A 26,536-nucleotide genomic window follows, 5' to 3' on the forward strand; every position below is an offset into this window, starting at 1 on the left:
TTAGAGTTCATGTTATTTTAATAAGGTAACTCAACATGAACAGAATACAAAACAATAAACGTGGCAAAACCGAAACAGTCCTAGCTGGTGCAGAAAACACAAAGACAGGAAACAATCACCCACAAACCCCAACACAAAACAAGCTACCTTAATATGGTTCCCAATCAGAGACAATGACTAACACCTTCCTCTGATTGAGAACCATATCAGGCCAAACACAGAAACAGACAAACTAGACACAACATAGAATGCCCACCCAGCTCATGTCCTGACCAACACTAAAACAAGGAAAACACACAAGAACTATGGTCAGAACGTGACAGTAACCCCCCCCCCCCAAGGTGCGGACTCCGAACGCACAACCTAAACCTATAGGGGAAGGTCTGGGTGGACATCTGGACGTGGACCCCACTCCATCATTGTCTTAGTCCACCTCCTTAGCGTCCTTTGAGTGGCGACCCTCGCCGCCGACCTAGGCCTAGGAACCCTAACAAAGGGCTCCACTGGACTGAGGGGCAGCTCGGGACTGAGGGGTAGCTCGGGACTGAGGGGTAGCTCGGGACTGAGGGGTAGCTCAGGCTGGTTGACGGCTCTGGCAGATCCTGGCTGAATGGCGGCTCTGGCGGCTCCATGCTGACTGGGGGCTCTGGCAGATCCTGGCTGACTGGCGGCTCTGGCAGATCCTGGCTGACTGGCGGCTCTGGCAGATCCTGGCGGATCCTGGCTGACTGGCGGCTCTGGTGGATCCTGGTTGACTGGCGGCTCTGGCGGATCCTGGCTGAGGGGCGGAAGCTCTGGCAGTGCCGGAGAGGAGGAAGGCTCTGGCAGAGCTGGACAGAGAAGCTCTGGCACCTCTGGACTGAGGGGCGGAAACTCTGGTAGCGCCGGACAGGCAGGAGCAATTGTATTGATGGGACAGAGAGACAACCTGGTGTGGGGTGCCGGCACTGGTGGTACCGGGCTGGGGACACGCACCTCAGGGCGAATGCCTTGCATACTATGCCAAATCAACTGCTCTCTCTCTTCACACTCCCCCAATTCTATTAACACCTCCTCGAGACTCTCCTCAACTCCCATCCGTTCACTCTCCTCCATTCTGTCCAATAACTCCTCGACCCTCTCAGACTCAGCCCTCAGCTTCGCCGATAGCTCCGATAACATCCATGGCTCCTTACGGTAAACAGGGGGAGTTGGCTCAGGTCTGGCTCCTGACTCTGCCACACTCTCCCTGTGCCCCCCCCCCCCCCCCAAGAAATGTTTGGGGCTGCCTCTCCCTCTCTCATAGTGCCGCCTCTCTGCTTTCGCTTTCGCTGCCTCCAGCTCGGCTTTGGTGCAGCAATATTCCCCTGGCTCTGCCCAGGGTCCTTTCCCATCTAGGATCTCCTCCCAAGTCCATTTTTACAAATAGTTCAGCCTCTCCCACTGCTGCTGCTGCTACTGCCTCTGTTGCTTTTCCTGCTGCTGCTGTTGCTTCTCCTGCTGCTGCTTTTGCTGCTGCTGCTGCTGCTGTTGCTCCTGCTGCTGCTGCTGTTGCTTCTGCCGCCGTCTGTTACCACGCCGCTTGGTCCTTTGTTGGTGGGTGATTCTGTAACGTCTTTCTTCCTGGGAAGGAGAGGCAGACCAAAACGCAGCGTGGTTAGAGTTCATGTTATTTTAATAAGGTAACTCAACATGAACAGAATACAAAACAATAAACGTGGCGAAACAGTCCTAGCTGGTGCAGAAAACACAAAGACAGGAAACAATCACCCACAAACCCCAACACAAAACAAGCTACCTTAATATGGTTCCCAATCAGAGACAATGACTAACACCTGCCTCTGATTGAGAACCATATCAGGCCAAACACAGAAACAGACAAACTAGACACACAACATAGAATACCCACCCAGCTCACATCCTGACCAACACTAAAACAAGGAAAACACACAAGAACTATGGTCAGAACGTGACACCCCTGGGGTCAAAATGTGTCACGTTCTGATCTTAGTTCTGTTATTATATATGTGTTTTAGTATGGTCAGGGCATGAGTTGGGTGGGTTGTTCGTTTTTCTATAATTTGGGATTTCTGTGTTCGGCCTAGTATGGTTCTCAATCAGAGGCAGCTGTTAATCGTTGTCCCTGATTGAGAATCATACTTAGGTAGCCTGAGTTTCACTTTTGAGTTGTGGGTGTTTATTTTCCGTGTTTGTGCCACACGGGACTGGTTCGTTTGTTTCACGTTGTTTGTTTTGTATTTTGTAGTGTTCAGTTTTCTTATTAAATTATCGACACTTACCACGCTGCAAATTGGTCCGATCTATCTTACTCCTCATCAGAGGAAGACGACGAACATTACAGAAACACCCACCACAAAAGGACCAAGCAGCGTGGTAACGGGCAGCAGCAGCAATCGCAGGACTCCTGGACTTGGGAGGAGATTCTGATCGGCAAGGGACCATGGGCACAGGCTGGAGAATATCGCCACCCCAAGGTTGAGATGGAGGCAGCGAAAGCCGAGAGGCGGTGGTATGAGGAGGCAGCACATCGGCGCGGCTGGAAGCCTGAGAGGCTGCCCCAAAAATGTATTGGGGGAGGCACACGGGGAGTGTACACGGGGAGTGTGGCGAAGGCAGGTAGGAAACCTGCGCCAACTTCCCGTGCTTACCGGAGAGAGAGAGGGACCGGGCAGGTACCGTGTTATGCTGTGAGGCGCACGGTGTCCCTGGTGCGTGTGAATAGCCCGGTGCGGTACATCCCAGCGCCTCGTATCGGCCGGGCTAGAGTGGGCATCGAGCCAGGTGCCATGAAGCCGGCTCAGCGCATCTGGTCTCCAGTGCGTCTCCTCGGGACGGTGTACATGGCACCAGCTTTACGCATGGTGTCCCCGGTTCACCAGCACAGGTCAGTATGGACTATTCCACCTCGCCGCACTGGCCTGGCTACGGGGAGCATTCAACCAGGTAAGGTTGGGCAGGCTCGGTGCTCAAGAGCTCCAGTGCCCCTTCACGGTCCGGTCTGTCCGGTGCCACCTCCACGTACCAGCCCTCCGGTGGCAGCCCCCCACACCAGGCTGTCTCTCTGTCTTCTCCCTAATGGTGCTCCCGCCTGTCCAGCGCTGTCAGAGCCTTCCTCCTCTCCAGTGCTGCCAGAGTCTCCCGTCTGTCCTGAGCTGCCAGAGTCTCCCGTCTGTCCTGAGCTGCCAGAGTCTCCCGTCTGTCCTGAGCTGCCAGAGTCTCCCGTCTGTCCTGAGCTGCCAGAGTCTCCCGTCTGTCCTGAGCTGCCAGAGTCTCCCGTCTGTCCTGAGCTGCCAGAGTCTCCCGTCTGTCCTGAGCTGCCAGAGTCTCCCGTCTGTCCTGAGCTGCCAGAGCCTCCCGTCTGTCCTGAGCTGCCAGAGCCGCCAGTCTGTCCTGAGCTGCCAGTCAGCCAGGAGCTGCCAGAGCCGTCAGTCAGCCAGGACAGTGACAGTACCCCCCCCCCCCCCCCTAAGGTGCGGACTCCGGCCACAAAACCTGAACCTATAGGGGGACGTGGACCCCACTTCACCATAGTTTTTGTCCGCCTCCTCAACCGCCCCCGTGGCCTCATATGAGCGGCAACCCTCGCCGCCGACCTCGGACTGGGGACCCTCGCCACGGGTCCCGAATGGACGGACAGGCGGAGCCGTAGTCTCCCGTCCTTTCGGGACCCGTGGCGAGGGTCCCCAGTCCGAGGTCGGCGGCGAGGGTTGCTGCTCATAAGAGGCCACAGGGGCGGTTGAGGAGGCGGACAAAAACTATGGTGAAGTGGGGTCCACGTCCCGCGCCAGAGCCGCCACCGCGGACAGACGCCCACTCAGACCCTCCCCTATAGGTTCAGGTTTTGCGGCCGGAGTCCGCACCTTAGGGGGGGTACTGTCACGTTCTGACCTTAGTTCCTTTGTTTTGTATTTGTTTTAGTATGGTCAGGGCGTGAGTTGGGGTGGGCAGTCTATTTGTTTTTCTATGTTGGTTTTTGTGTTCGGCCTAGTATGGTTCTCAATCAGAGGCAGGTGTCATTAGTTGTCTCTGATTGAGAATCATACTTAGGTAGTCTTTTCCACCTGGGTTTCGTGGGTGTTTATTTCCTGTTTAGTGTTTGTCATTCACCTTACGGGACTGTTCGTTTGTTGCTTATTGTTTTTGTTCAGCGTTCATTTTGCTTCATTAAATTATGGACACTTACCACACTGCGTTTTGGTCCTCCGATCCTTCTCGCTTCTCCTCCTCAGAAGAGGAGGACGAGGTTCCTTACAAAATGGCCCCAGCTGGTAGCTTAAGAGTTAAAAGGCTGATCTATTCTCAGACCGATCTGGAGAGAGTGGAGTGCAACTTGACCCCAAAAAAAGAACATTAGAAATTGTTGTCCACAGAACAAACATACTAATTTACCCATGATACATTTCAATTTAGATTGAATATGAAATACTGTATTGGACAGCCTGGAAACATTGTTATTTATTTCAGATAAAAAAAAATTATATCTGGGACATAAATCAACCAGAAAACATATCAGTAATAATATATCCAAGAACAATTTCATGGCATGAAATAAGAGTTTCCCTGTGAAACAGAATTGAGCAAATAGGACCTAAAAATGCGTATTAAACACAATCTTTACATTATGCATCTTGAGTACTTTCTGAATTCTTTCTGAACTTTCTCAATTTGGATAAAAATCTGTGTAATTTCACCCACACTTCAGAGAAAATATATGTTAGCCTACACAGTAAAAAAAAAAAATGAAAAGCCAGAAGGACAAGAAATTGAGCTAATGTGTGAACATCAACAATCTTTGCTCACAGTGATATGAATGTATAAAAACTTGAGTCGAATTACTAATTCATGTGTGCCCTTGGAAGGCAACACTGTATGTTGGTTCAGCTATATGCCCAAATGTTGAGCAAACACACAATGCTATTGCAGCCGTACAGTTGAATGGTGAATCAACAAACTCTGCTCAAAGTGAGCTGAATTTGAACAAGCTTGTTGAGTAAAATTACAAATGTATATTTGCTCAAAACTACTCAAAAGCATTTCCCAGCATGCTCTATCGCAGGTTGATTTTCAGAATTGTTTGTTTCAATACCTGTGTTTTTGCATTGATTGGTTGATTAATCTTATAATCTTATGCTACACAAACATAAATAACATACATTTTTCTAAACTAATCCAAGCTGTTAGTAGTCTTAATCATTCATCTTCCATACGCCTACCCTGGCCATCGTTCTCAATGCAGTTTGCGGGTAAATAAATGTTCCAATTGTTGGATATCCTCACTCTGGCTGGATTCTAAAAGGGATTAAACAAAATTTTGCAAGCCAGAATATGACTTGCAGGCTTAATACAGCCTATAAACCAGGAGTTTCAGACCACTGTGTTAGGGTGTAACTACTAGGCCCTCAAAGAAAAGCCTTATGATATATGTAATGTATTGTCATAAAGCGTTTCATTTTACACTGGGAAATATGCAAACAATTGTATGTTGAATCAACTGGAATGCAATTTTGTTGAGCAAACTCACCATCCTGTTGCAACTGGAAGCCTTACAATTCTACAATGAATAAAAATAATTACAGTGTACTTCATGGTCTAATTACTTTTCTCCATCTCTCATTTATCTCTCTTTCCTTTCCCTCCTCTGCATTCCTCTCACTTTACCCCTGCCTCTCCAACTTCTCAAGTCCAGCCTTCTGCTCCTATTTATTTACCCTCCCACCATCCCTCCTCTTCCCCTTTACGCTTCGTCTTCTCTCACTCTTCTTCCTGTTGCCTTCTACGTTTCTGTGCGTTTTTAGACCCTATTCTCTCTCCTGTCTATCGCCCCATTCCCTGCCCCTCCTCTGGCTTTTATACTATTTCGAGGGAATCTTTTTAAATTCCGTATCTCACCTCTAAAAATATTAAACTGTCTTAACTCTTGATTTCTTTGGCTTATCGAAAACTATGATGTCAATGCAATACCCCATCTGAAATGCCACCCAGTGCGTCTCTGGACGCCTGAAGCAGCAGCACATAGATTTGGTAAAGGCAATTTTCTGTTATTTTCTCTAGTATTGAAAGGGGGTACAGAGGGTGTGTAGCCCGCTGTGATATACGCCAATACAGTTCTGTGGTCACTGGTCTTAACCAATGATTGAATGGTCTTAACCTGAGAATCCATAGTTGATCGACAGTCTGCTTTCAACGTCCAGCTCCACCGGGAACTGTCACAGGTGAGTTACGACTTTTTATTATAGCCTGTATTCAGAAGTCAGGAGAGATATTCGAAGTGCTGTGAGTTGTGGTCCGTTTTAAATTGAATCATTGTAGGTTTATTGAGTTTTTTATTTTTTATTTCTAGTGAATTCTGACTGGGCTAATGCATTTTTTCTTCGAGTGAAGTTCTAAATATTTGTCATGAATTAGCAAAGGGATGAATCCTTTGCTAATGAGACAAATAAAATAACAACTGTTTTGAATGACACTGTTAGAGAAAATATATATAGTTTATTCCTCTGTATTCTCATAGTACCCATCAAGACCAATCAATTGTTCAATTTTTGTTTCCGGCCCCTTTAGCCGTTATTTTGCAGTTCGTGGTGAGTTCTTTCTGGGCAAGTTTGAGTGGAAGAGATTAGAGTTTTGCGCGCCAGTTAATGACATGTCATTATCTCAATGGGTCTGTGTGTTGTCTGGACGTCCTCTGATCCTTATTTTTTGTATTTATTTAACTAGGCAAGTCAGTTAACACATTATTATTTACAATGACGGCCTACCCTGGCCAAACCCTAACCCAGACGACGCTGGGCCAATTGTGCACCACCCTATGGGACTCCCAATCACAGCCAGTTGTGATACAGCCTGCAATTGAACCAGGGTCAGTAGTGACGCCTCTAGCAATGAGATGCAGTGCCTTAGACCGCTGTGCCACTCGGGAGCCCACCCAAGGACAATAAACTGGTCAACCGGTCCCGAACAATGACCCCCAATTCTGTCTCACAGCATTATATGATGTGTGTCACTATCAGGCACATAATAAAGATAGGCACATGACAATTATGAGATAAGTGGGTATATGACCTTTGATAATATTGCATTATATACTCAACAAGGCTAAGGAAAGATGTACAGACCTATTTGTATTCTATATAAACAAACAATGGAGTCAAAATATGTTTAATACTATCATGTCAATCTCACTGAATGTCAGACCTGATTGCATGGTATCCAAAGCTTCTATCAATTTTAGAGTACTTACTTTCCGACACCCCTGTAACTCGTCTTATCAGTCAGGCGTTTTGAAATCACAGATTTTGCCTTCAAAGCATGTTATTGACAAATGTTTCTGAGTTGCAATTGGCAGAACACAGAGAAGGAAAAAATTCCCCAAGAATCTGATACTGTCCAGAATGGGAGAAGAATGAGGAAGTTCTGATAATGAGAACCCAGTGGGAGAGATTACTTTGTTATGTTGTTTGTTCCCTGGGTAAACTCTGTCCTTGCTCTAGTGTTTGTTCCTCCTCTATTTGGATACATATTATCCATCTGTTCTCTCAGTCTGTCCAATATAACATTATGCACACGGAGAACTTGGTCTCTTGTTAAAGACTCCGTCTAGACCACTGTATTAATCACTCTCTTTTCCCCCTCAGGATGTCGCAAGAGGGACTCTCCCATTGAATTCACTCCTGGAGAATAGTCATGATGGTTTCAGGGACGAGGTGGATTCTCTTCTGGTCCTTTCTACTGGGGGAGAGAACAGGACGTAAGGGAAACGAGACATTTACATTGACATTTTAGTCATTTTAGTCATTTAGTCATTTAGCAGACGCTCTTATCCCGATTGACTTCCAATTAGTACATTCATCTTAAGATAGCTAGGTCGGACAACCACATATCGCAGTCATAATAAGTACATTTTCCTCAATAAAGTAGCTGTCAGCAAAGTCAGTGCTAGTTCACTGACACATTCAAGTGTGAGTTCATGAAAAGCCATTTGTATTTTTTATGGGGGGAGGTGCTGTGGGATTCTTTAAGATGTTCTTTGAAGAGGTAGGAGACAGTTATAGAGGTACTGTTAATTCTACAGGATGTTTCCATACTGAATAGTACAACTTTAATACTTTCTCTCAAAAGTACCTCCCAGGGTGACTCTGCTTTCAAAGATCTATGTGTCAATAGTCAGATTTAGGTTTAGCAAAGTGAAAGTGGAATATTCAGAGACGTAAAGAAAAAAAAATAGAAAGTTCAGTCAGGGGGCACTCCCCAGTTAGCTCTGTTCAGTCCGAGAACAACAAGCTGTCTTTTAGTCATAGTGGGCCAACAGCCACTGACTGGAAGAAGAGAGCAAGAAATGAGTGAGAGGGCTTGTCTGAGACCAGAGCAGTCGAGTGGAGCACTAGTGTGTTTATGTGGCGGATTGACAGAGACTTGTTTCTCCTGTTTGTCAGTGAGAGCAGAGAGTCTGCTGCTGACCCTGTCCATCCTGCCTATTACCAAACCTCACACCAAGTTCAGATGGTCTCTCTGTGTTGTCTTTTTCAGGGACATCAAGTGTTTTATTTTTCATTGTATCTCTTCCACAAGAGACCCAATCTATATTAGTTTGTCCTCAATGTTCCTCGTAAACAGAGTATACAGCCGTAGCTCCATTTGAGTGACCTCTGGTTGTCTTTGCAACTGTGCAGTTGACTGTGGGGAACTGCAGTGCTCTCTGTCTCCAGCCGGGGCGCTTCACCCTGTGCAGGGGCTGTTGGAGCGCTTTGAGGCCGGCCCGGGCTGTGCAGCCAGAGAGAGCGGGGAGAAAGAGACCCATGTGATCGCTGTGGGGAGAGGGACACGCAGCCCTGACAAACAGGTGCTCCCTCTCTTTTTCTCACAGAAGGACACATCCACAATCACTCCCAATACGTTGTGCCTCCCTGCCCTGACCCCCTCTCTTCCCTTCTAGGTGACTGTGCTCCTGAGACCCCTGTCTCTGTCTCACCCCCCCCGTCAAACCCTCATCCTGGTACTGAGCTCCAAGCAACCAGTACGCTGGTGGCTGGAGGCTGAGAGACTACCCCCGGATCTGCCTGTGCTGGTGCAGGTCAGTCTGTGTGTGCGTGCTCGTGTGGTGTGTGTGTGTACCTCTTTTAGTCATTAATCATTCACCCCCAAAAAGAACAGTTTTGATGGGAGTATTTACTTCCTCCCATGTGGAACTAATAAAAGTACTGACCTCTCCAGTGTGTTTGTGTGTATGTCTGTGCAAGTGTGTTGTTTTAGAAACATAGGCCCCCACAAATGAATGTTTCTATTACTATGTGTTATCATGTCTCTCTCTGTAACCACAGTGTCCCCCCTTTGCCCCAGGTCTCTCCTAACTCTACAGTGCAGCCCTACAGTCTGGCAGTGCAGGTGCAGCCTATGCCCTCTCTGCCTTTCCGTCCGCGGGCTTTGCTGCGATGGGCAATGCATCGCCATGGCTCCCTGTCCTCCCTCACACACACAGCCAGTGCCAACCGCGTCTACGTCCGCGTGGGCGAGGGTGAGCCCGCCCCACACACATACAACTAATACACGACCCTGGTCTTTCTGACCTCTCTCCCTCTCCAACCAAGTCTCCCCTCTGCCCTCCAGATATCACCATGCCCAGCGTGTGCCAGCTGCAGTCTCTGTTCCTGTCACACAACTACCTGACCTCTGACCTGCAGCCACAGGAAGTACAGGGCTGTGCTCCAGTTGGCGGAGGCGACCCAGAAGTGCATGTCATCAAGCTCCTTTCAGCAGGGTCAGGGCTTTGTGGGTAAGTTTAGGACGTCTCCAGCATGTGAAGAAGATCATGCGGAGAATATCAATCTCTGAAGCTGTTCAAGTAATACAATGTTGAGCTATTGAGTTATCCCTTAATCATTTTCAAAGCATTTTCTCCCTCTCTATGCCTTTCAGTGACCGGTCTCTCCCTCTATCCCAGCTCTCTGCAGGTGGAGGTGACTATTTCTCTGGTGCCCCCAGTGGCCAATGCTGGGTGGCACAAGTTGGTGCTGATCCTCAGTAGTGCGGTTCCAGTCAACTGGGCTCTCACAGTGCCAGGGCTCCGGGGACACATCTCTGTCTATGTGAGGATCCTATCCAGTAAAACTTGACACATTATGGTATTTCTCCTATCATGTGGGCTAGAATGGGTCCTTCACCTGTTCTGGAGTTTGGTATAAAAGGGTTATAAGTAAAAAATAATGATGAAATGGACAAAATAGCTAAATAAATTAAAGGAGCAATACAATCATTGAGTGAAGGCCAAGCTAAACGTGATTTCAAAACCTCAAAGTGAGTTCCAAATATCAATGGAAATATCTCTCAGGTTATCTTGTTGATAAATAAACATATTCAACTTGGCTTTGACAGGGCTTGCCAGGTTATCTTGTAACACAAACACCCCATTTATGCATTTCTTTGACCATTTTTCTCTCCCTTGTTCTTTCCTCTCAGTCCTCCAACAGCGTGTCCCCACTCTACCCTCCGAAGCCTGACCTGACACTGACTAGCATGCTCACCTCTGACCTCTCTACCACCCGTGACCTTTTGAGCTGGGCCAATCAGAGTGGCTTTCCCAAAGTGGCCTCATACACAGAGGCTGACCTGGCCAATCACTTTGTGATCAGACTGGCTGTGGGAGGGACAGGTCAGGACCTGTGTGTGTCTCTTGTGTCCCTCATTGTGTGAGTGAACTGGATGGTTTATTTTGTGTTTCCTAACAGTGTGTTTGTGTTGGTGTTTCTCCTGATTAATTATGTTGTCTCCCAATATTGAAGGTCATGTTATCCCTAAAAAGTGCTGTTCTGTGTGTTAGCACACCTCTCTCTCTTTCTCTCCCTCCCCACAGAAGGTGGCCCCCCTGTGCGTATGCTGGATGGCAGGCCCCCTTGGGTCCAGGAGCACAGGCTGAGACAGTGGCTGAGTGAGGGAGGTGGAAGGACCAGTGGGGGCTGGGAGGCTGTCAGTGTGCAGTGTCAGGACGGACGACTCAACGTGGCAGTGGACAGACACATTCTGCAGGTCACTTTCACTATGTGGTTGTACTGGTAGTTTAGCGTGTTTAGCGGGGTTATGGTTGTACTGGTGGTTTAGCATGTTAGCGAGGTTATGGTTGTACTGGTAGTTTAGCGTGTTAGCGAGGTTATGGTTGTACTGGTAGTTTAGCGAGGTTATGGTTATACTGGTAGTTTAGCGTGTTAGCGAGGTTATGGTTGTACTGATAGTTTAGCGTGTTAGCGGGGTTATCCAATTTATTTATATAGCCCTTCGTACATCAGCTGATATCTCAAAGTGCTGTACAGAAACCCAGCCTAAAACCCCAAACAGCAAGCAATGCAGGTGTTGAAGCACGTTGGCTAGGAAAAACTCCCTAGAAAGTTCAAAACCTAGGAAGAAACATAGAGAGGGACCAGGCTATGAGGGGTGGCCAGTCTGGCCACTGGCTGTGCCGGGTGGAGATTATAACAGTACATGGCCAAGATGTTCAAATGTTCATAAATGACCAGCATGGTCAAATAATAGGTCTGGGACAGGTAGCACGTCCAGTGAACAGGTCAGGATTCCATAGCCGCAGGCAGAACAGTTGAAACTGGAGCAGCAGCACGGCCAGGTGGACTGGGGACAGCAAGGAGTCATCATGCCAGGTAGTCCTGAGGCATGTTCCTAGGGCTCAGGTACTCCAAGAGAGAGAAAGAAAGATAGAAAGAGAGTTATGGTTGTAGGTTAGCGTGTTAGCGAGGTTATGGTTGTACTGGTAGTTTAGCGTGTTAGCGAAGTTGTGGTTGTACTGGTAGTTTAGCGAGGTTATGGTTGTACTGGTAGTTTAGCGTGTTAGTGAGGTTATGGTTGTACTGGTAGTTTAACGTGTTAGCGTGTTAGCGAGGTTATGGTTGTACTGGTAGTTTAGTGTGTTAGCCTGTTAGCGAGGTTATGTTATACAAATACCAATATACTGCATGTAGACCTACAGTGTATTGTAGGTTCTTATGATGGTACTTAGTGTCGCTTTTGTGATGCTCTCTTTCACACAGACCCTGTCTCTCCCGGTGTCGGAGGTGACACTGCGGGAGCCTCAGTGCATGGCCCAGTCCAACAGCAGCCATTTCTTGTTGGCATTCCCGGTCATTTCCTGTGGGACTGAAGGGGTGCTGCAGGGAGAGCCCAGAGGGGTACAGTACAAAAATGCGGTAAGACAGAGAGGTGGTTTTAAGGGGTAAAATATCTGCAGAGAACATTTTAACATGTTTTGTGACATTTTTGTGTCTCACCATGTTTTGCAAAATGGTAATTGAACCATGCATGCAGACGTTTACAAGTGATTCTGTGCTAAACACAGTCAGCAGAAAGAGAAAGAGCTGTGTAATAGGGACGTCCGGCAGCCTCATCTGAGAGGCAGATCTGATGGGGAGATAGAGCAGGGATGGGCTTTACTTAGGTGGGGAGGGGGAGAGGGACATGTAGGTCACTATGGAGCCCCTCTCTGTGTGTCTGTCTGTGTATCTATGTGTGAGATTGAGAGAGATGCACAGTAGAAAGGCAGAGGACGAGAGAAGAGAGTAGAAGAGCAGGGCTGTAATTGTGTTGTTGTTGGTTAGTATGATCTGAAGGGCTCCTGAGGTTGTGTAAGTAGTCTGTCTTACCTCCCCCAGGCACCACATGGGTGACCTAGGTTAGAGTGGCTGGAACACTGCTGATCAACCTGAGTGTAGCTAGGCCTGGGGACGGGAGTGTGGGAGCAGGGGGCTGGAGGGAGGGAGAGAGGGTAGTGGGAGTGGTGGAGGTCTGGGAGGAAAGGGAGCAGGAGAGGAGGGAGGCAGTGAGACAGACATGTAGCATGTGAATGAACTACGATCTACTAATACTGTATATCTACTGACCTCTCACTGACCTATCTGCTCTAGTGTTTCAACTCTTACAATACATGACTTGCCATGTTTTGTGTCTATCCATCCTCTCAGGTGTTGCTATGGAGAAACAAGCCTCTGGTTGCCGTGGGCAATGAGACAGACGAGGAGCCCACAGAGTGGACTCCACTGGTCATACATGTGAGATGATACAGGTTGTGTGTTTGTGTATGTGTGGTCCATTTTCACCACATATTAGTGTGTGTTTGTTGTGTGTGTGTGAGACAGAGACATGTATATCTATGCTTGTCCTTATCATTCCATACATCTCCCTCTTTTCCATTGTCCTCTTAGTTCAGCTGTTTTGCTGCAGTCCCCAGTGTCCCAAGCCTTCCTGTGGAGCAGCCCACTCTGCAGGGGCCGGGGCCTCTCCCAAGGGCCAGGGCCGGCCCACTGGTCTCACTGCAGCTGTTTGTTACAGAGGGCTATGAGCAGAGGCAGACCGGTCCTTGTACCATCACTGCTGACAACCGTGTCTATGTGGAGGTCAGTTTGCCAAGCTATGTGTGTGTGTTTAATTGTGTGTCTGTCTGTCTGTCTGTCTGTCTGCTGATGTAGCTCCTGCTGCAAGTGCTACTTGTGTTTCTCCCTCTGCTCGTCTTCTACAGTATCAGCTGCCTCAAGCTCAGAGAAGACTTCTACCAGAAGGCTATTATAATCACATCTATGTCACAATAAGTCATTTCTATAAGAACTCTGTAGCCCTGCTATTACAGCACTAGAGCACAGCAGGTTGTAACAGAGTACTACAAATTACAGTACTAGTGTAATTACAATACTTATTACACTCTACTTACAAAATATCAACTCAGTAATAAGACCATGGTAAAGTAATGTGTTACCCATATTTTCTCTGACTGTTTTTGCCAAGCTTTCCGCCAAGGGGGCCCTCGGTGGGGGTGTGGAGGTGCGGTCCTGCATGGTGTCTCCCCTATCAGACCCCCGTGTGTCCCCTGGCTGGTCAGTCATTAGAGACAGCTGCTCCGCTGACTCCTCACTGACACTCAGCAACATGGCACATGGCCAAGAGGAAGATGAGGATGATGAGGAATATTATGAAGAGGAAGAGGAGGTACCTAGAGTCCTATCATTCAGGCATCCAGGAAGGGCTTGGAGGAACAAAGCAGGATTGAGAAATAGAGAACACGTTGGGAAGAGGGGACGAGGAGGACGAGCCAAAAGGAAGGAGAGCGATGGAGGAATGGGAGGAGAGGAGGACCAGATACACAGACTGAGGTTCAGTTTTGTCCTTCGGCCCATCTACAACAACTCTGTCCAGTTCCTGCACTGTCGCATCTGTCTGTGTGGCCCTGAGTCATTGACCCAGGGGCCTCCAACGGCCATAATACAGAGTGGCTGTCCAAATCCCTGGGGCCTCCGTATCCCTGCCCTTGTATCTAAACTACCCAACCAACAGGTACAGTACATGTTCTATATTCATAATGGCTGTTAATGACTAAAAGTAATGACTTACCCTCAGTGGCGGTTCTAGCTTGTATGGCTCCCTTCAGCGCCCCACCCCCCCCACCCCCAGCAACAAAAAAAGCAAGATTCTGCGCTAACTGTCATTTTTACTCAGACATTTGGAATAACACAAATCATAAATAATCATAACATTTAAACTATAGAAATAGAAAATATAGACAAACATAAGACTAATATCAAAAATAAGTGTTGATTTGGCACCCGAGCATCACTACATTACCCATCCCCCAACACTGTCAACCAGAAGTCAATACTAAACCAATTCAGCTTGGTGGTGTGCAGACTGTTTTATATTATTCTTAATGATTTTGCACAACGCGGAAAAATGTATGTGAAACTATATATTCACAGTATTATGAATTAATTGTGATTTATTTAGTAGCATTTCGTAGTGTGACTGATTTTAATGGTTGCGTTAGTACTGTACATAGTTAGAGGTGCGTGCGCTATTTGATAGATTCCCCCGCTCCCCCTACCTCGGGCTTCCAGTTGGAAGACCTGAGGTTAACCTACCCCCGCCCCCCTCCACATCTCGTACTTCTGAGTGGGAGACCTTCCCTAGCTCACAAACTAGAATCAGGGCGCCCACTTCGACAAGGTTAATTGACCCACAGTCCCTCACGGTGACATTATATTATTGACGTGACGTGCTAATGAGCGATAGAAAACCAATCGTGTAAATGTCACCGTTCCCAATTTATTTATTTTTGCTCACTGCAGGATGCCACCCTGGGCGGATGCCAATGTCGCCTATACCTAATTCCGCCACTGCTTATCTTCCTCTCTCTTCTCTCTGTCAGTGTGAGTACAGAAACTTCTCCAGACCCATGCTGGTCTATCAGCCTGTTGGTGTGGCCAGACAGCTGGCGCCACCTGCTGGTGAGTAGTAGATGGTCATTGGTGGTGTGGTCCACGTCCTCATTATATGGGCCTGAAGTAATTCACTTTCACTCTGTGTAAAAGGGTTTCTCTCTTCTTATCCAACTCTCTCTTTCTCTCTCTAGGTCAGAGAGGTCAAATGCCCAGTGTGTCTCAGCTACCCAAGCCTATCCCAGCCCACAGCAGTGAGTAACTGTAACTTTAACCCTAGCCTCAACCCTAACCCTACCTTCAGGTCCACACCCTGGTTAAACCCTAACCCTAGCCTCAACCCTAACCCTATCTTCAGGTCCACACCCTGGTTAAACCCTAACCCTAGCCTCAACCCTAACCCTACCTTCAGGTCCACACCCTGGTTAAACTCTAACCCTAGCCTCAACCCTAACCCTACCTTCAGGTCCACACCCTGGTTAAACCCTAACCCTAGCCTCAACCCTAACCCTACCTTCAGGTCCACACCCTGGTTAAACTCTAACCCTAGCCTCAACCCTAACCCTACCTTCAGGTCCACACCCTGGTTAAACTCTAACCCTCAACCCTAACCCTACCTTCAGGTCCACACCCTGGTTAAACTCTAACCCTAGCCTCAACCCTAACCCTACCTTCAGGTCCACACCCTGGTTAAACTCTAACCCTAGCCTCAACCCTAACCCTACCTTCAGGTCCACACCCTGGTTAAACTCTAACCCTCAACCCTAACCCTACCTTCAGGTCCACACCCTGGTTAAACCCTAACCCTAGCCTCAACCCTAACCCTACCTTCAGGTCCACACCCTGGTTAAACTCTAACCCTAGCCTCAACCCTAACCCTACCTTCAGGTCCACACCCTGGTTAAACTCTAACCCTCAACCCTAACCCTACCTTCAGGTCCACACCCTGGTTAAACCCTAACCCTAGCCTCAACCCTAACCCTACCTTCAGGTCCACACCCTGGTTAAACCCTAACCCTAGCCTCAACCCTAACCCTAGCCTCAATCCTATCCCTTGCTTCATGTCCACACCCCAATTCAACCCTAACCCTAGCCTCAACCCTAACCCTTGCTTCATGTCCTCACCCGGTTCAACCCTAACCATAATATCAACTCCCGGATGTTCCTACATGTGTGTATTATCACAACAGTGATAGTAACTGGGATTTGGCTTATCTACTACTTTTCCCTCCCATGTTTTTGTCACCCAGGCTCTGGGGTAGACACAGGCTCAGTGTTGGGGATTGTGTTTGTTGCTTTCCTTCTGGGCATCAGCCTGATGGGGGCGCTATGGTGCATCTACTCTCACACAGGTAACCACACGGGACAGTTCCTAAAGTCTATCCTGGACCAAAGGCCAAAATACTGAGCTATACCACCCTATTCACAAATAAACAGAGAACATTCTATACCTGCTGCTACTGTTTACTATCTGTCACTTTATTTCTAGTTATATGTACATATTTACCTTCATTAACTCGTAACCCTGCACATCCACTTGGTACTGGTTACCCTTATATAAAGCCAAGTTATCGTTACTCATTTTATTATTTCTCTATTTTCTTTCTCTCTGCATTGTTGGGAAGGGCCCGTAAGTAAGCATTTCACTGTTAGTCTACGCCTGTTGTTTTTTCGAAGCATGTGACAAATAACATTTGATTTTATTTGACCTAGTGTAAGAGAAGATACTATGACAACTTTCTTATTATTTTTTGAGAGAAATGCTGGGTTTTTTCACCATGAATAAATGTTAGTGAAACACTTGACATGTGATTGGTTGCAGGGGCTCCTCCACCAACCAGAAGAGGGGGCCTGATCGAGAATACTAACCCTGCCTTATTAGACTCTTCCAACAGCTCTGTGTAGAGGTGAGATGGAACGTGATAAGAGTGGAACAACACACACAGCAGCTGGGGGACCACAAAGTAAAGAGATTGTCAAATTTAGACTAGTATTCTATAGACTTATCATGGTGGCACTAGCGCCCTTTGTGAATTAGTCAAGCACCTGCAGATTGCAATAGTGATATCTCGTATCATGTGTAATAAATACTCTAAATATCTCATTTTCAGTGTTTCCTCTGGTAAATCTGAGACCGAGGGTAAAGTGGGACAGAAGATGAAACACCTGGTGTGTGTCTGAGTGTGTCAGACCTGGGTTGAAATACATGCGTATTTAAGTATTTGTTATTTAAATACTTATTTTCAGTGTATTTTTGGCCACATTATTTGAAAATACAATCAGCTATTTTTACTTGGAAGTATTTTTTAAAAATAACTTCCTATAAATAGCAGAAAATATTTTCAAATACATTATTTCAAAAACCCTAGGACCAAACAGACTTGGGTTCAAATGCATGCAGTATTTTAAGATTTGTATTTGAAAATAGTTGAGCATTTCCAAATTCATTCCAATATTTTAGTACTGAAAAAATATCCAGATACTTACTTCAAACTGTCTTTGAAAGTAATTGAAATACCCTAAATAGTTTTTGAACCCCATGTCTGGTGTGTGTAAATACATATACACTGAGTATACAAAACATTGAGAACACCTGCTCTTTCCATGACATAGACTAACCAGGTGAATCCAGGTGAAAGTTATGATCCCTTATTGATGTCCCTTGTTAAATCCACTTCAGTCAGTGTAGATGAAGGGGAGGAGACAGGTTAAAGAAGGATTTTTAAGCCTTGAGACAATTGAGACATGGATTGTGTATGTGTGAAATTCAGAGAGTGAATGGTCAAGACTAATTATTTAAGTTCCTTTGAACGGGGAATGGTAGTAGGTGCCAGGGACACCAGTTTGTGTCAAGAATTACAACGCTGCTGAGTCCCCCCCGCAGTTTCCCGTGTGTATCAAGAATGGTCCACTACCTAAAGGACACAACTGTGGGAAGCATTGAAGTCAACATGGGCCAGCATCCCTGTGGAACGCTTTCGATACCTTGTACAGTCCATGCCCCAAATAATTAAGGCTGTTCTGAGGGCAAAAGGGAGGGGGGGTGCAACTCAATATTAGGAATGTGTCCTTAATGTTTTGTATACTTGGTGTACACATGCTTGAAGCAATGAGATGTGTAAAGGTCTGAAAGACTGAGGCTACATGAATGTCTACAGGCCTCAGCAACTTCTCAAAGTGTTGGAAGAAATAATATTCAGTGCATCTGATCCATTACACTGTATCTACAATGTCATAACCTGGGCTCATAGAATGGAATGGTGTGATTACTGGCTATAGGACGAGCATGAATCTGAACATAGCCTAATGTTAAAACAGAAATAAGCACTACTGAGTTTAAAGAGGAGGAACACATGAAGTCAAATATATGTCATGAGTAGAATATGTGTGAGGGGAATTGCCATTATCCAGATCCGTATTGTATATATCTATGTTGTAACTGTGACCCTTTGTTTGATATTATCTGTGCTGTTGCTATTTAAATTAAATATCTGTGGCTGAGTTTTTGTGTTTTATCTTCAAATAAAGTGCGGGTGAGAACCATGAATGAAGCCCCAGAAATTCTAAACTTAAACAGAGTATTTATTTTTGTATATCTAAATCCCTTTTTATATATACTCATGCTGACCAGGCTGTGACACTGAAAATATACAGTCACGTTGTCTCGCCATAATTGTGGAGCATCACTTCAACATAATCATTCTCTCTCTGCTCGTACTGCTGTCATGTTCCCCATGGCCTGAATGTATATTATTATGCCCTTGGGTGGGCTGCCACAGTGAAGTGAAAATGGCAGCTTCATTCATACACCAACAATGGGAGCTACAATTGCAACGGCTCTCTGAGGAGAATTGACAATTACAGTGGGAAATAGGGGTTTGCTTTGTCACTCTACAAACCACCTTTTTTTAATACGGTGTCTTTTTAGACATACAGCATAGTAGAGACCAGAGCCTAAAGGGCTGGATTCAGTCCGTAGCGTTAAAGCGTGACTGACATTTAAAGGCAACGTTTCCGTGTTGGCGGAGACAGCATTCGTGGTCAATGTTGCATATGTTGGCTCAATCGAAAATTATCTTTACATTTCAATTGGCTACAACGCTGATCTTCTGCGCTAATAATGGAATCCAGCTCGTACACTATATATGACATTGCTAGAGATGTTAAAGTGATCAGATCCCCTCAAGGCACTATCCAAACGGTCAACCTGAAAAGCTGTGAGTGAAAGCAAATCCACAAAAACAAATGCACAAATAACTTGAACACAAGTAATGTGCTTAGCCTCAGTCACTGATCAAAGTACCATATAAAAATGGAACTGCAAATACCAGTCAACAATCTATACAAAGCACTCATTCTTGTGCTACATACAGTACTTATGTAATACAAATCTCCATTATACCCGTGGCCTCAGCTCTGTGTGTACACGCTGCTATGGACACATTGTGTCTCCTGGTGGCGCTGTAGGTCCAGTCTGCGCTGGAAGCTGCTTTGGCAGTGCGTGCAGCTAAAGGGCCAGTAGCTGCTGTGTTTACGGCTGTGGGTGATGAGGTTGGAGCTCTGGCTGAAGGCCTTGCCACACACCTGGCACACATGGGGCTTCTCACCTGAGACAGGCAGGGACAGACAGCAGGACATGACATAGAATTCAAGAAGAGAGATACTCTGTGACAGCAGCCAGTGTGCAGGGCAGAATCCTAACTTCAGATGTAAGCAACCTTTGCACAATGTGTATGTCAGTTGTACTATAATGTACACACACCAGCTGACCTATGTTCAAGTCACACTATGCTCATTTGTGTATGTGTCCTTACAGTGTACCTCCCCACACCTCAAATCAAATATATTTGTATTGGTCACATACACATGGTTAGCAGATGTTAATGCAAGTGTAGCGAAATGCTTGTGCTTCTAGTTCCAACAGTGCAGTAATATCCAATAAGTAATCTAACAATTCCCCAACAACTACCTAATGCACACAAATCTAAAGGGATGGAATAAGAATATGTACATATAAATATATGTACGAGTGGCATAGGCAAGATACAATAGATGGTATAAGATACAGTATAAACATATACCTGTATGTATGAAGGTGTGTTTCTTCATGTCTGACTTCTGGTGGAACCTCTTGCCACAGTACTGGCAGGGGTAGGGCCTGGTGTCAGAGTGGATGAGCAGGTGGGTGGACAGGGTGGAGGAGCGCTTGAATACCTTCCCACACTCCTTACAGCTATAGCTACGCTCCTGGAACACACACATTCACAGAGATGTGGTTAGGATTTTGCCATGAGTATGTTAATATAGTTTGTGTTGGGAAGTGGAGAGACCTCCAACAATGTACTTCTGCCAGATATACCTTTGGTCTTCCGTACATGCCCAGAGCTTGTTTGAACTCGTAGGGGTGCTCTGGGGCTTTGGCTGATGTGACCAATGGGCCTGCATGCATGCATGTACGTGACCTGAGTAAATGAGTCTTCAGTACAGCTCCTGAGTACAAGACCTGAGAAAAGAGAAAGCTAACAGTAACAGCAGATGTAGCTCATACTCCCAGAGATGTCAACCATATTCAACACAATTACCCCTCACAGCCTCAATTCTCACACCAAACAAATCTGTTGTTATGTCATTTTCTGACGTGTCACAGAGCCCTGTCGAGTAAATTTTTCACCAGTCTACTGTCAATCTTGTCTCAGGTCACAAATACCAAACAGTATCTCATTTACTCTATTTTAGTCATGCCTGAAGGTGTTTGCATGGTTTGGAACCACACACTTTTGGTCGATACACCCTACAAGGGCAGATGTGCTGTTCTGATTATATTGTAATTCCTGACCCTTGCTGGTTCTTCTTACCTTTTCACAGAGGGGGCATGGGCTGGTGGAGTTGAGGTCCATATGTGGCCTGTGGCTCAGTAAGACATGGACCAGTTTCTCCAGCTCCCTCTCTCTGTCAGGGCCCCGGGGCCAGTGTAGGGACCAGGGCAGGGCAGACTCGGAAGGCTCCACACCATCGTACCCTCCGGTTTCTGTGGAGTAAGTGGCATACTAGTAGATTGAGTTTGAAATAAAAAAAGTATTTTTGATTTGATAAAGATAGTTATGACAATCAAATTGAGGCAACTTGAAGTGTTTAATGCGATGCAATAAAAAATAAATACAAATATCTACATCTACTTATTTATTATTTACAATAAATAGAGTGTAGAGCCATAAAGTCAGGATCCGTCAGATACCTGCAGACCTGCTGGTCCAGAGGTCAGCTGGCGAGGTGCTGTGTGGTCTGGTTGCCATGGCGTCCCAGCTAGGACAGGGGTAGTCCAGGGTGTCCTTGACTTCTGACCCTGAGCACAGGTTGCCCTGGTCCTCCTGGAAGGGGCTCCGATGTGGGGACCTTACTTCCTGCCACGCCCTGTTCTGCCTGTCGTGATGATTTGTATGAGGTTGTGGCTGGTCAGGGTTTGTGTGTCTGGTGCCTTTAGAGAAGCAAGGGGGACGAGACCCTGGTCTCTTACTCTTGACCAGGAATGAGCGAGGCATGACAGAGCTGAGGCAAGGGGAAGGTGCAGAGCGTGAGAGAGATAAATACCTACAGAACAGACAAGAGGCGAGGGGTCATTCGAAATTTACTCACAACTTAATGACAGATTCTTTGACAAAGTGTTCCTCTGTACTAAAGAACAAAAACGAACTAATATTATTTATAGATTTTTTATTTCATTTTTCTACAAATACCAATGCCCTAAAGACATACATTGAGTATACCAAACAACACCAACAACACCTTCCTAATATTGAGTTGCACTCAATTCGTCGGGGCATGGACTCTATGAGGTGTGGAAAGCGTCCCACAGGAATGCTGGCCCATGTTGACTCCAATGCTTCCCACAATTGTGTCCTTTAGGTAGTGGACCAATCTTGATACACACAGGAAACTGTTGAGTGTGAAAAACCCAGTAGCCTTGCAGTACTTTACACAACCGGTGCACCGGTCCTTCTACCATACCCTGTTCAAAGGCACTTAAATGTTTTGTCTTGTCCATTCACCCTCTGAATGGCACACATAAACAATCCATGTCTCAATTGTCTCATGGCTTATTAAACCTGTCTCCTCCCCTTCATCTACACTGATTGAAGTGACATCGTTAAGGGATCATAGCTTTCACCTGGATTTACCTGGTCACTCTACTGTATGTCATGAAAAAAGAACATGTTCCTAATGTTTTGTACACTCAGTATATTTATCTACAGAATCATTCACCTCACTTATAGAATTTCTGGAGAATGTGAAATGTGTTTGGATCGTAATGACATTTTGCTGCAATTAAGTAATGGACATAAAATAGTTTGATATATAAATATGTGTTTCTGCTATAAGAGAGCGAAATTAGAGATAATACATTTTTTGATAACATTAACTTTCGTTAATGAATTTTCCACGTAATGTAACATAGTCATTCACCAAATGTTTGAATAATATATTATCTCTAAATATACAGATTGGCACACATTTACACACATCACACTTATAGTAAGCTGTAATGTCACTCATGTTGCTCTGCGTTAGTATTCCTTATCGTATGTCAATGTGAAACACACACACCTGTTGATAAATATTCAGTTAAAATGCCAAACGCCTGTGGTTTGGGTAAGAAATGCATCATGGCCACCTGCACACTGTTTTAAAAAACATTTAAAAAGCAGGTCTATCTCTGAGGACTACCCTACTCCGTCAAGCAATTCAAACTGAAATCTCACGATCTGTTGTGATATATACATTTTGAGCTTTTTACTAAATAGATCTACGTCTCTATAAGTTTTCAAACGTTTCTAAATATGACATATGTAACCAAATCATTCATAAAACAGAATACAATCCTACCATATAATGCAATCAAATTACAAACGCAACATATCTCCTTTGCAATTCTCCCAATGATATTCACAATTCTACACATTATCAGAATAGATTTTTTTACCATTGATCACCTAGCTGTATATTAACAAACGACACAAACTTTTGCAAAAACAATAACCTATTTTGGTCAGTTTTCAGTCACGCTCAATCCTAAAAATATTGAATATTTTTTATTGCTCGTCAGTTAAAAGTATTAAAATGATTTATGTCTGTACTGAATTGATCCTCAAATTCAATAAAAATCATGCAAAACATTAAACACCAATCTCTTATTATAAAGTTGAAATCTGGAGAGAGGCTGAATTCTTTAACTTACCACTTGTATGCACAGTTGAATCTGGAGTGGTTGCTATCTCTTTGGTGTCGGTAACATCCCCTTTTCTTTACCCCCTCACCCATTAACTGATGACATGACAGAAAACAATTGATTTGGTTTGATTTTGAAGCAGTTGCTGAACAAAGGATTGTGGGAAAGCTAAAAAAAAACACCAGCCAACCTTTACAGTGCATTCAAAGTCTATACCTCAGTGTACAATTCAAAGCATTTATCTAAAGGCTAGAAATTAAAAATGTTAATCTGTTAAACTCATACTGTAACATTAATTTGGCTCTTACACACATAACTACAGTATGTGACAATGATACATAACATTGGTTATTTTTCAAGATTTATTCTAATCTACACCAGAGATTTTCTAATCAGAAATAGTCTATCAGCTAGATAAACTGTTTTTCTTTGTTTCAGTTTTTTGATTGAATAAAACAAATGTGATATTCCCAGTTGTTAACCAACTTCTGTAATGGAAACCTGTGCTCGGTGTTCAGCTTGTTGTTCGCATCCTGCCTGTTGTCTTACCTCTAGAGAGGACTGATCCTGCTACCGTACACAAGAAAGGACCAAGCACATATCCAAACATGTCCATCTTGGTCTGAGAGTCAATGTTCTATGCTACTGAGTCACAGGTAACTTGGAGATACCGGTAGCAACAGCCTGACTGAGGGTAGGAAGTGTGTACATTAAGGTCACTTGATTGTGCTTAAATACCTTAGTCTCACGTACAAATAGGGACCTTACTTTAACCATGTAATCTTGCTATGGGAGATTATTGACACACACATCACTGGTGTCTATGCAGTGTGGAATGTGTATAATTACACAACCCACACAACTCTCTTCCTGTGACTGAGGTAATTTAGGAAATAGAGAAAATAGAAACACTCTCCCACACTAGAACAACAGTTAAAAAAGCTGCTAGAAGATGACAGGATTTTACTAATCAAGTGAAGTCAAGAAGTGAGATGGCAAAGATAACTGTATTACAGCTGACATCCATTGAATTACAGAGAAACTACATTGGAGATCACTGTATGACTCAGCACATGACACCTTAGATTGAAACAGGTCAGAGGCCCTCAGAACAGCCTCAATTAATTGTGGCATGGATTCTACAAGGTGTCGAAAGTGTTTCACAAGGATGCTGGCCCATGTTGACTCTCATGTGGACCATTCTTGATACACATGGGAAACTGCTTCAAAAACCCAGCAGCGTTGCACTTCTTGACGGAAACCGGTGCGCCTGGCACCTACTACCATACCCCATTCAAAGGGACTTAAATATTTAGTCTTGCCCATTCACTCTCTGAATTTCACACGTACACAATCCATGTCTCACCTGTCTCTAGACTTAAAAATCCTTCTTTAACCAGTCTCCTCCTCGTCATCCACACTAATTGAAGTGGATTTAACATGTGACATCAATAAGATATCATAGCTTTCACCTGGATTCACCTGGTCAGTCTATGTCATTGAAAGAGCAGGTGTTCTTAATATTTTGTACACTCATTGTATTGTATCCTGTGAGCAGCAGACAGTGGAGTTGAGTGTACCACTGCCTTGATGTTCTGGAGTGGAGCTTGGCAGAGCGCTGTGGTTACTGTGGCGGGGGGCTGGCAGCCTTCTCCCCAGGGTTTCAGGGAGTGCAGGCGAGGGGGGGGCAGGTTGTTGAGACGGGGTGGTAGGCTCGGTGGGTTTGTGTCTCGTCTCTGATGGGGGGGGGGGTTCAGGGGCTTCTCTTCCTACATCCGTCCCTCTGCTCCCCTACTGCTGCTCCTGTCTTTCTAGGAACCTGAATCTTGGGGTCTGGGGTGGAGGGGTTTAGGGAGGGGGGAGGGGGTTATGGCTGGTTGGCATTTAGTGTACTTTTCCTTTCTTTGTTTTTGTCTCACCTGTTCTGCTTTCCACTGTGATATGTTCCCTTGCGTTCAAGTATGCTCCTGGCTCTGAGCTCCAATGAAGCAGTCTGTATAAGGCTTGGTTATGAAATCAGCATCACAAGCACGAATGAAGCGACAGGTGAGGATGCAAACACAAGACTCTCTCTGGGCAGAGAGCGACCTGGGGTTGGACTCAACCAGTGAATACACTGGAATCCCCCTCATTTATCACAACTGAGCAAATTTTCCATCATGGCTCCCAATCTTGTTGGAAGGATATGTGCCTAGTAGAGAGTACGTGGCTGAAAACCTACTGCTCAACTCCCAGTGTGTTACATCTGCTCCTGCCACGCCCTCTACTGCTCATCCTGTGTCTCCTTGACCTGCCACTACTCCCCCAATGCTCTCTCTCTCTCTCTCTCTCTCTCTCTCTCTCTCTCTCTCTCTCTCTCTCTCTCTCTCTCTCTCAGAGACAGGTGTGCTGGAGTCAGAGCAGATCCCCACCAGCTGCAACCTGTTCCATAATCAAGACCTCTACAAATATTCAGCCCTGCCATTTCTACGCTGCCAGATTGTAATCTCTGCTCAGTCAGTCTACGTTTCTAGACGTTTGTTCCTGTTTAGATCCTGTTATCCTGTTGTGCCTGTTTTCCTTTGCCCGCTCGGACTCTGGTCCCTGTCTCCAGTCCCACGTCAATCCAGCTACCCTGTCCTGGCTCTCCCACTCTACTGCTCCCTTGGATTCCCCTCCGGACCTGCTTACCCTGTCCCAACACCTCTCGCTCCAGCCTCAGCTTCCGCACCTGGTTTCCTGCAACCCGCCCGGGGCTTCCCCTAGCCTGCGCTCCATCTTCCCCCTGTGTTTCAATAAATACCTTGGTTACCTCATCCTAGTCTCCTCGTCCTCGTCTGCTCGTGGGTTCACCTGTCTCCTCCTCGTCATCCACACTAATTGAAGTGGATTTAACATGTGACATCAATAAGATATCATAGCTTTCACCTGGATTCACCTGGTCAGTCTATGTCATTGAAAGAGCAGGTGTTCTTAATATTTTGTACACTCATTGTATTGTATCCTGTGAGCAGCAGACAGTGGAGTTGAGTGTACCACTGCCTTGATGTTCTGGAGTGGAGCTTGGCAGAGCGCTGTGGTTACTGTGGCGGGGGGCTGGCAGCCTTCTCCCCAGGGTTTCAGGGAGTGCAGGCGAGGG

General features: G+C 45.8%; 2 protein-coding genes and 1 long non-coding RNA gene across 12 annotated transcripts; 1 reads left to right on the forward strand and 2 right to left on the reverse strand.

Moving 5' to 3' along the window:
- Positions 1-7,715, reverse strand: LOC149979400 (uncharacterized). The gene is made up of 3 exons (XR_016485330.1): positions 7,238-7,715; positions 4,184-4,329; positions 1-1,602 (listed from the first exon to the last, which is right to left on the reverse strand). It is a non-coding gene; the product is annotated as an uncharacterized LOC149979400 (long non-coding RNA).
- On the forward strand, positions 5,728-18,768 carry LOC110538464 (transforming growth factor beta receptor type 3). Of its 9 annotated transcripts, none has more exons than XR_005035147.2 (18): positions 5,728-6,212; positions 7,632-7,744; positions 8,667-8,836; positions 8,930-9,067; positions 9,334-9,508; positions 9,601-9,766; positions 9,935-10,079; positions 10,450-10,642; positions 10,811-11,016; positions 12,027-12,182; positions 12,954-13,040; positions 13,194-13,385; positions 13,771-14,316; positions 15,185-15,263; positions 15,389-15,448; positions 16,445-16,546; positions 17,017-17,158; positions 17,306-18,768. XR_005035147.2 is itself a non-coding variant. In XM_036938558.2 (18 exons), exons 2-17 carry the CDS (start codon positions 7,681-7,683, stop codon positions 17,097-17,099), a joined length of 2,562 nt encoding a protein of 853 aa, XP_036794453.2. In that variant the 5' UTR covers positions 5,728-6,212; positions 7,632-7,680; the 3' UTR covers positions 17,100-17,101; positions 17,306-18,768. The 9 variants fall into 9 exon arrangements, 7 of the variants coding, with proteins under 7 accessions (XP_036794453.2, XP_090049752.1, XP_036794452.2 ...); XR_016485328.1 differs by having other exon boundaries at positions 10,844-11,016; XM_036938558.2 differs by having other exon boundaries at positions 17,017-17,101.
- Positions 18,759-23,688, reverse strand: LOC110538465 (uncharacterized). Of its 2 annotated transcripts, XM_021625302.3 has the most exons (6): positions 23,428-23,688; positions 21,430-21,782; positions 21,050-21,222; positions 20,554-20,697; positions 20,276-20,441; positions 18,759-19,801 (listed from the first exon to the last, which is right to left on the reverse strand). In XM_021625302.3, the coding sequence occupies exons 1-6, from the start codon at positions 23,619-23,621 to the stop codon at positions 19,605-19,607; spliced, it is 1,227 nt and encodes a 408-aa protein (XP_021480977.3). In that variant the 5' UTR covers positions 23,622-23,688; the 3' UTR covers positions 18,759-19,604. The 2 variants fall into 2 exon arrangements, with proteins under 2 accessions (XP_021480977.3, XP_090049756.1); XM_090193630.1 differs by lacking the exon at positions 23,428-23,688 and having other exon boundaries at positions 21,430-21,834.
- Between the last annotated feature and the right edge of the window lie 2,848 nt (positions 23,689-26,536).

Source organism: Oncorhynchus mykiss, chromosome 12 (assembly GCF_057628025.1).
Source record: "Oncorhynchus mykiss isolate SJ-2025 chromosome 12, ASM5762802v1, whole genome shotgun sequence".
Lineage (NCBI taxonomy): Eukaryota > Metazoa > Chordata > Actinopteri > Salmoniformes > Salmonidae > Oncorhynchus > Oncorhynchus mykiss.

Coding starts and splice junctions, on each gene's coding strand:
- LOC110538465 (XM_021625302.3), bottom strand. CDS start 23,621: ATGCACTGTAAAGGTTGGCTGGTGTTTTTTTTTAGCTTTCCCACAATC. Junction 20,698..21,049: donor CATGCCCCCTCTGTGAAAAG/GTAAGAAGAACC, acceptor CTCTTTTCTCAG/GTCTTGTACTCAGGAGCTGT. Junction 19,802..20,275: donor ACACACCTTCATACATACAG/GTATATGTTTAT, acceptor TGCCTGTCTCAG/GTGAGAAGCCCCATGTGTGC.
- LOC110538464 (XM_036938558.2), top strand. CDS start 7,681: ATGATGGTTTCAGGGACGAGGTGGATTCTCTTCTGGTCCTTTCTACTG. Junction 13,041..13,193: donor GGACTCCACTGGTCATACAT/GTGAGATGATAC, acceptor TTGTCCTCTTAG/TTCAGCTGTTTTGCTGCAGT. Junction 13,386..13,770: donor ACAACCGTGTCTATGTGGAG/GTCAGTTTGCCA, acceptor GTTTTTGCCAAG/CTTTCCGCCAAGGGGGCCCT.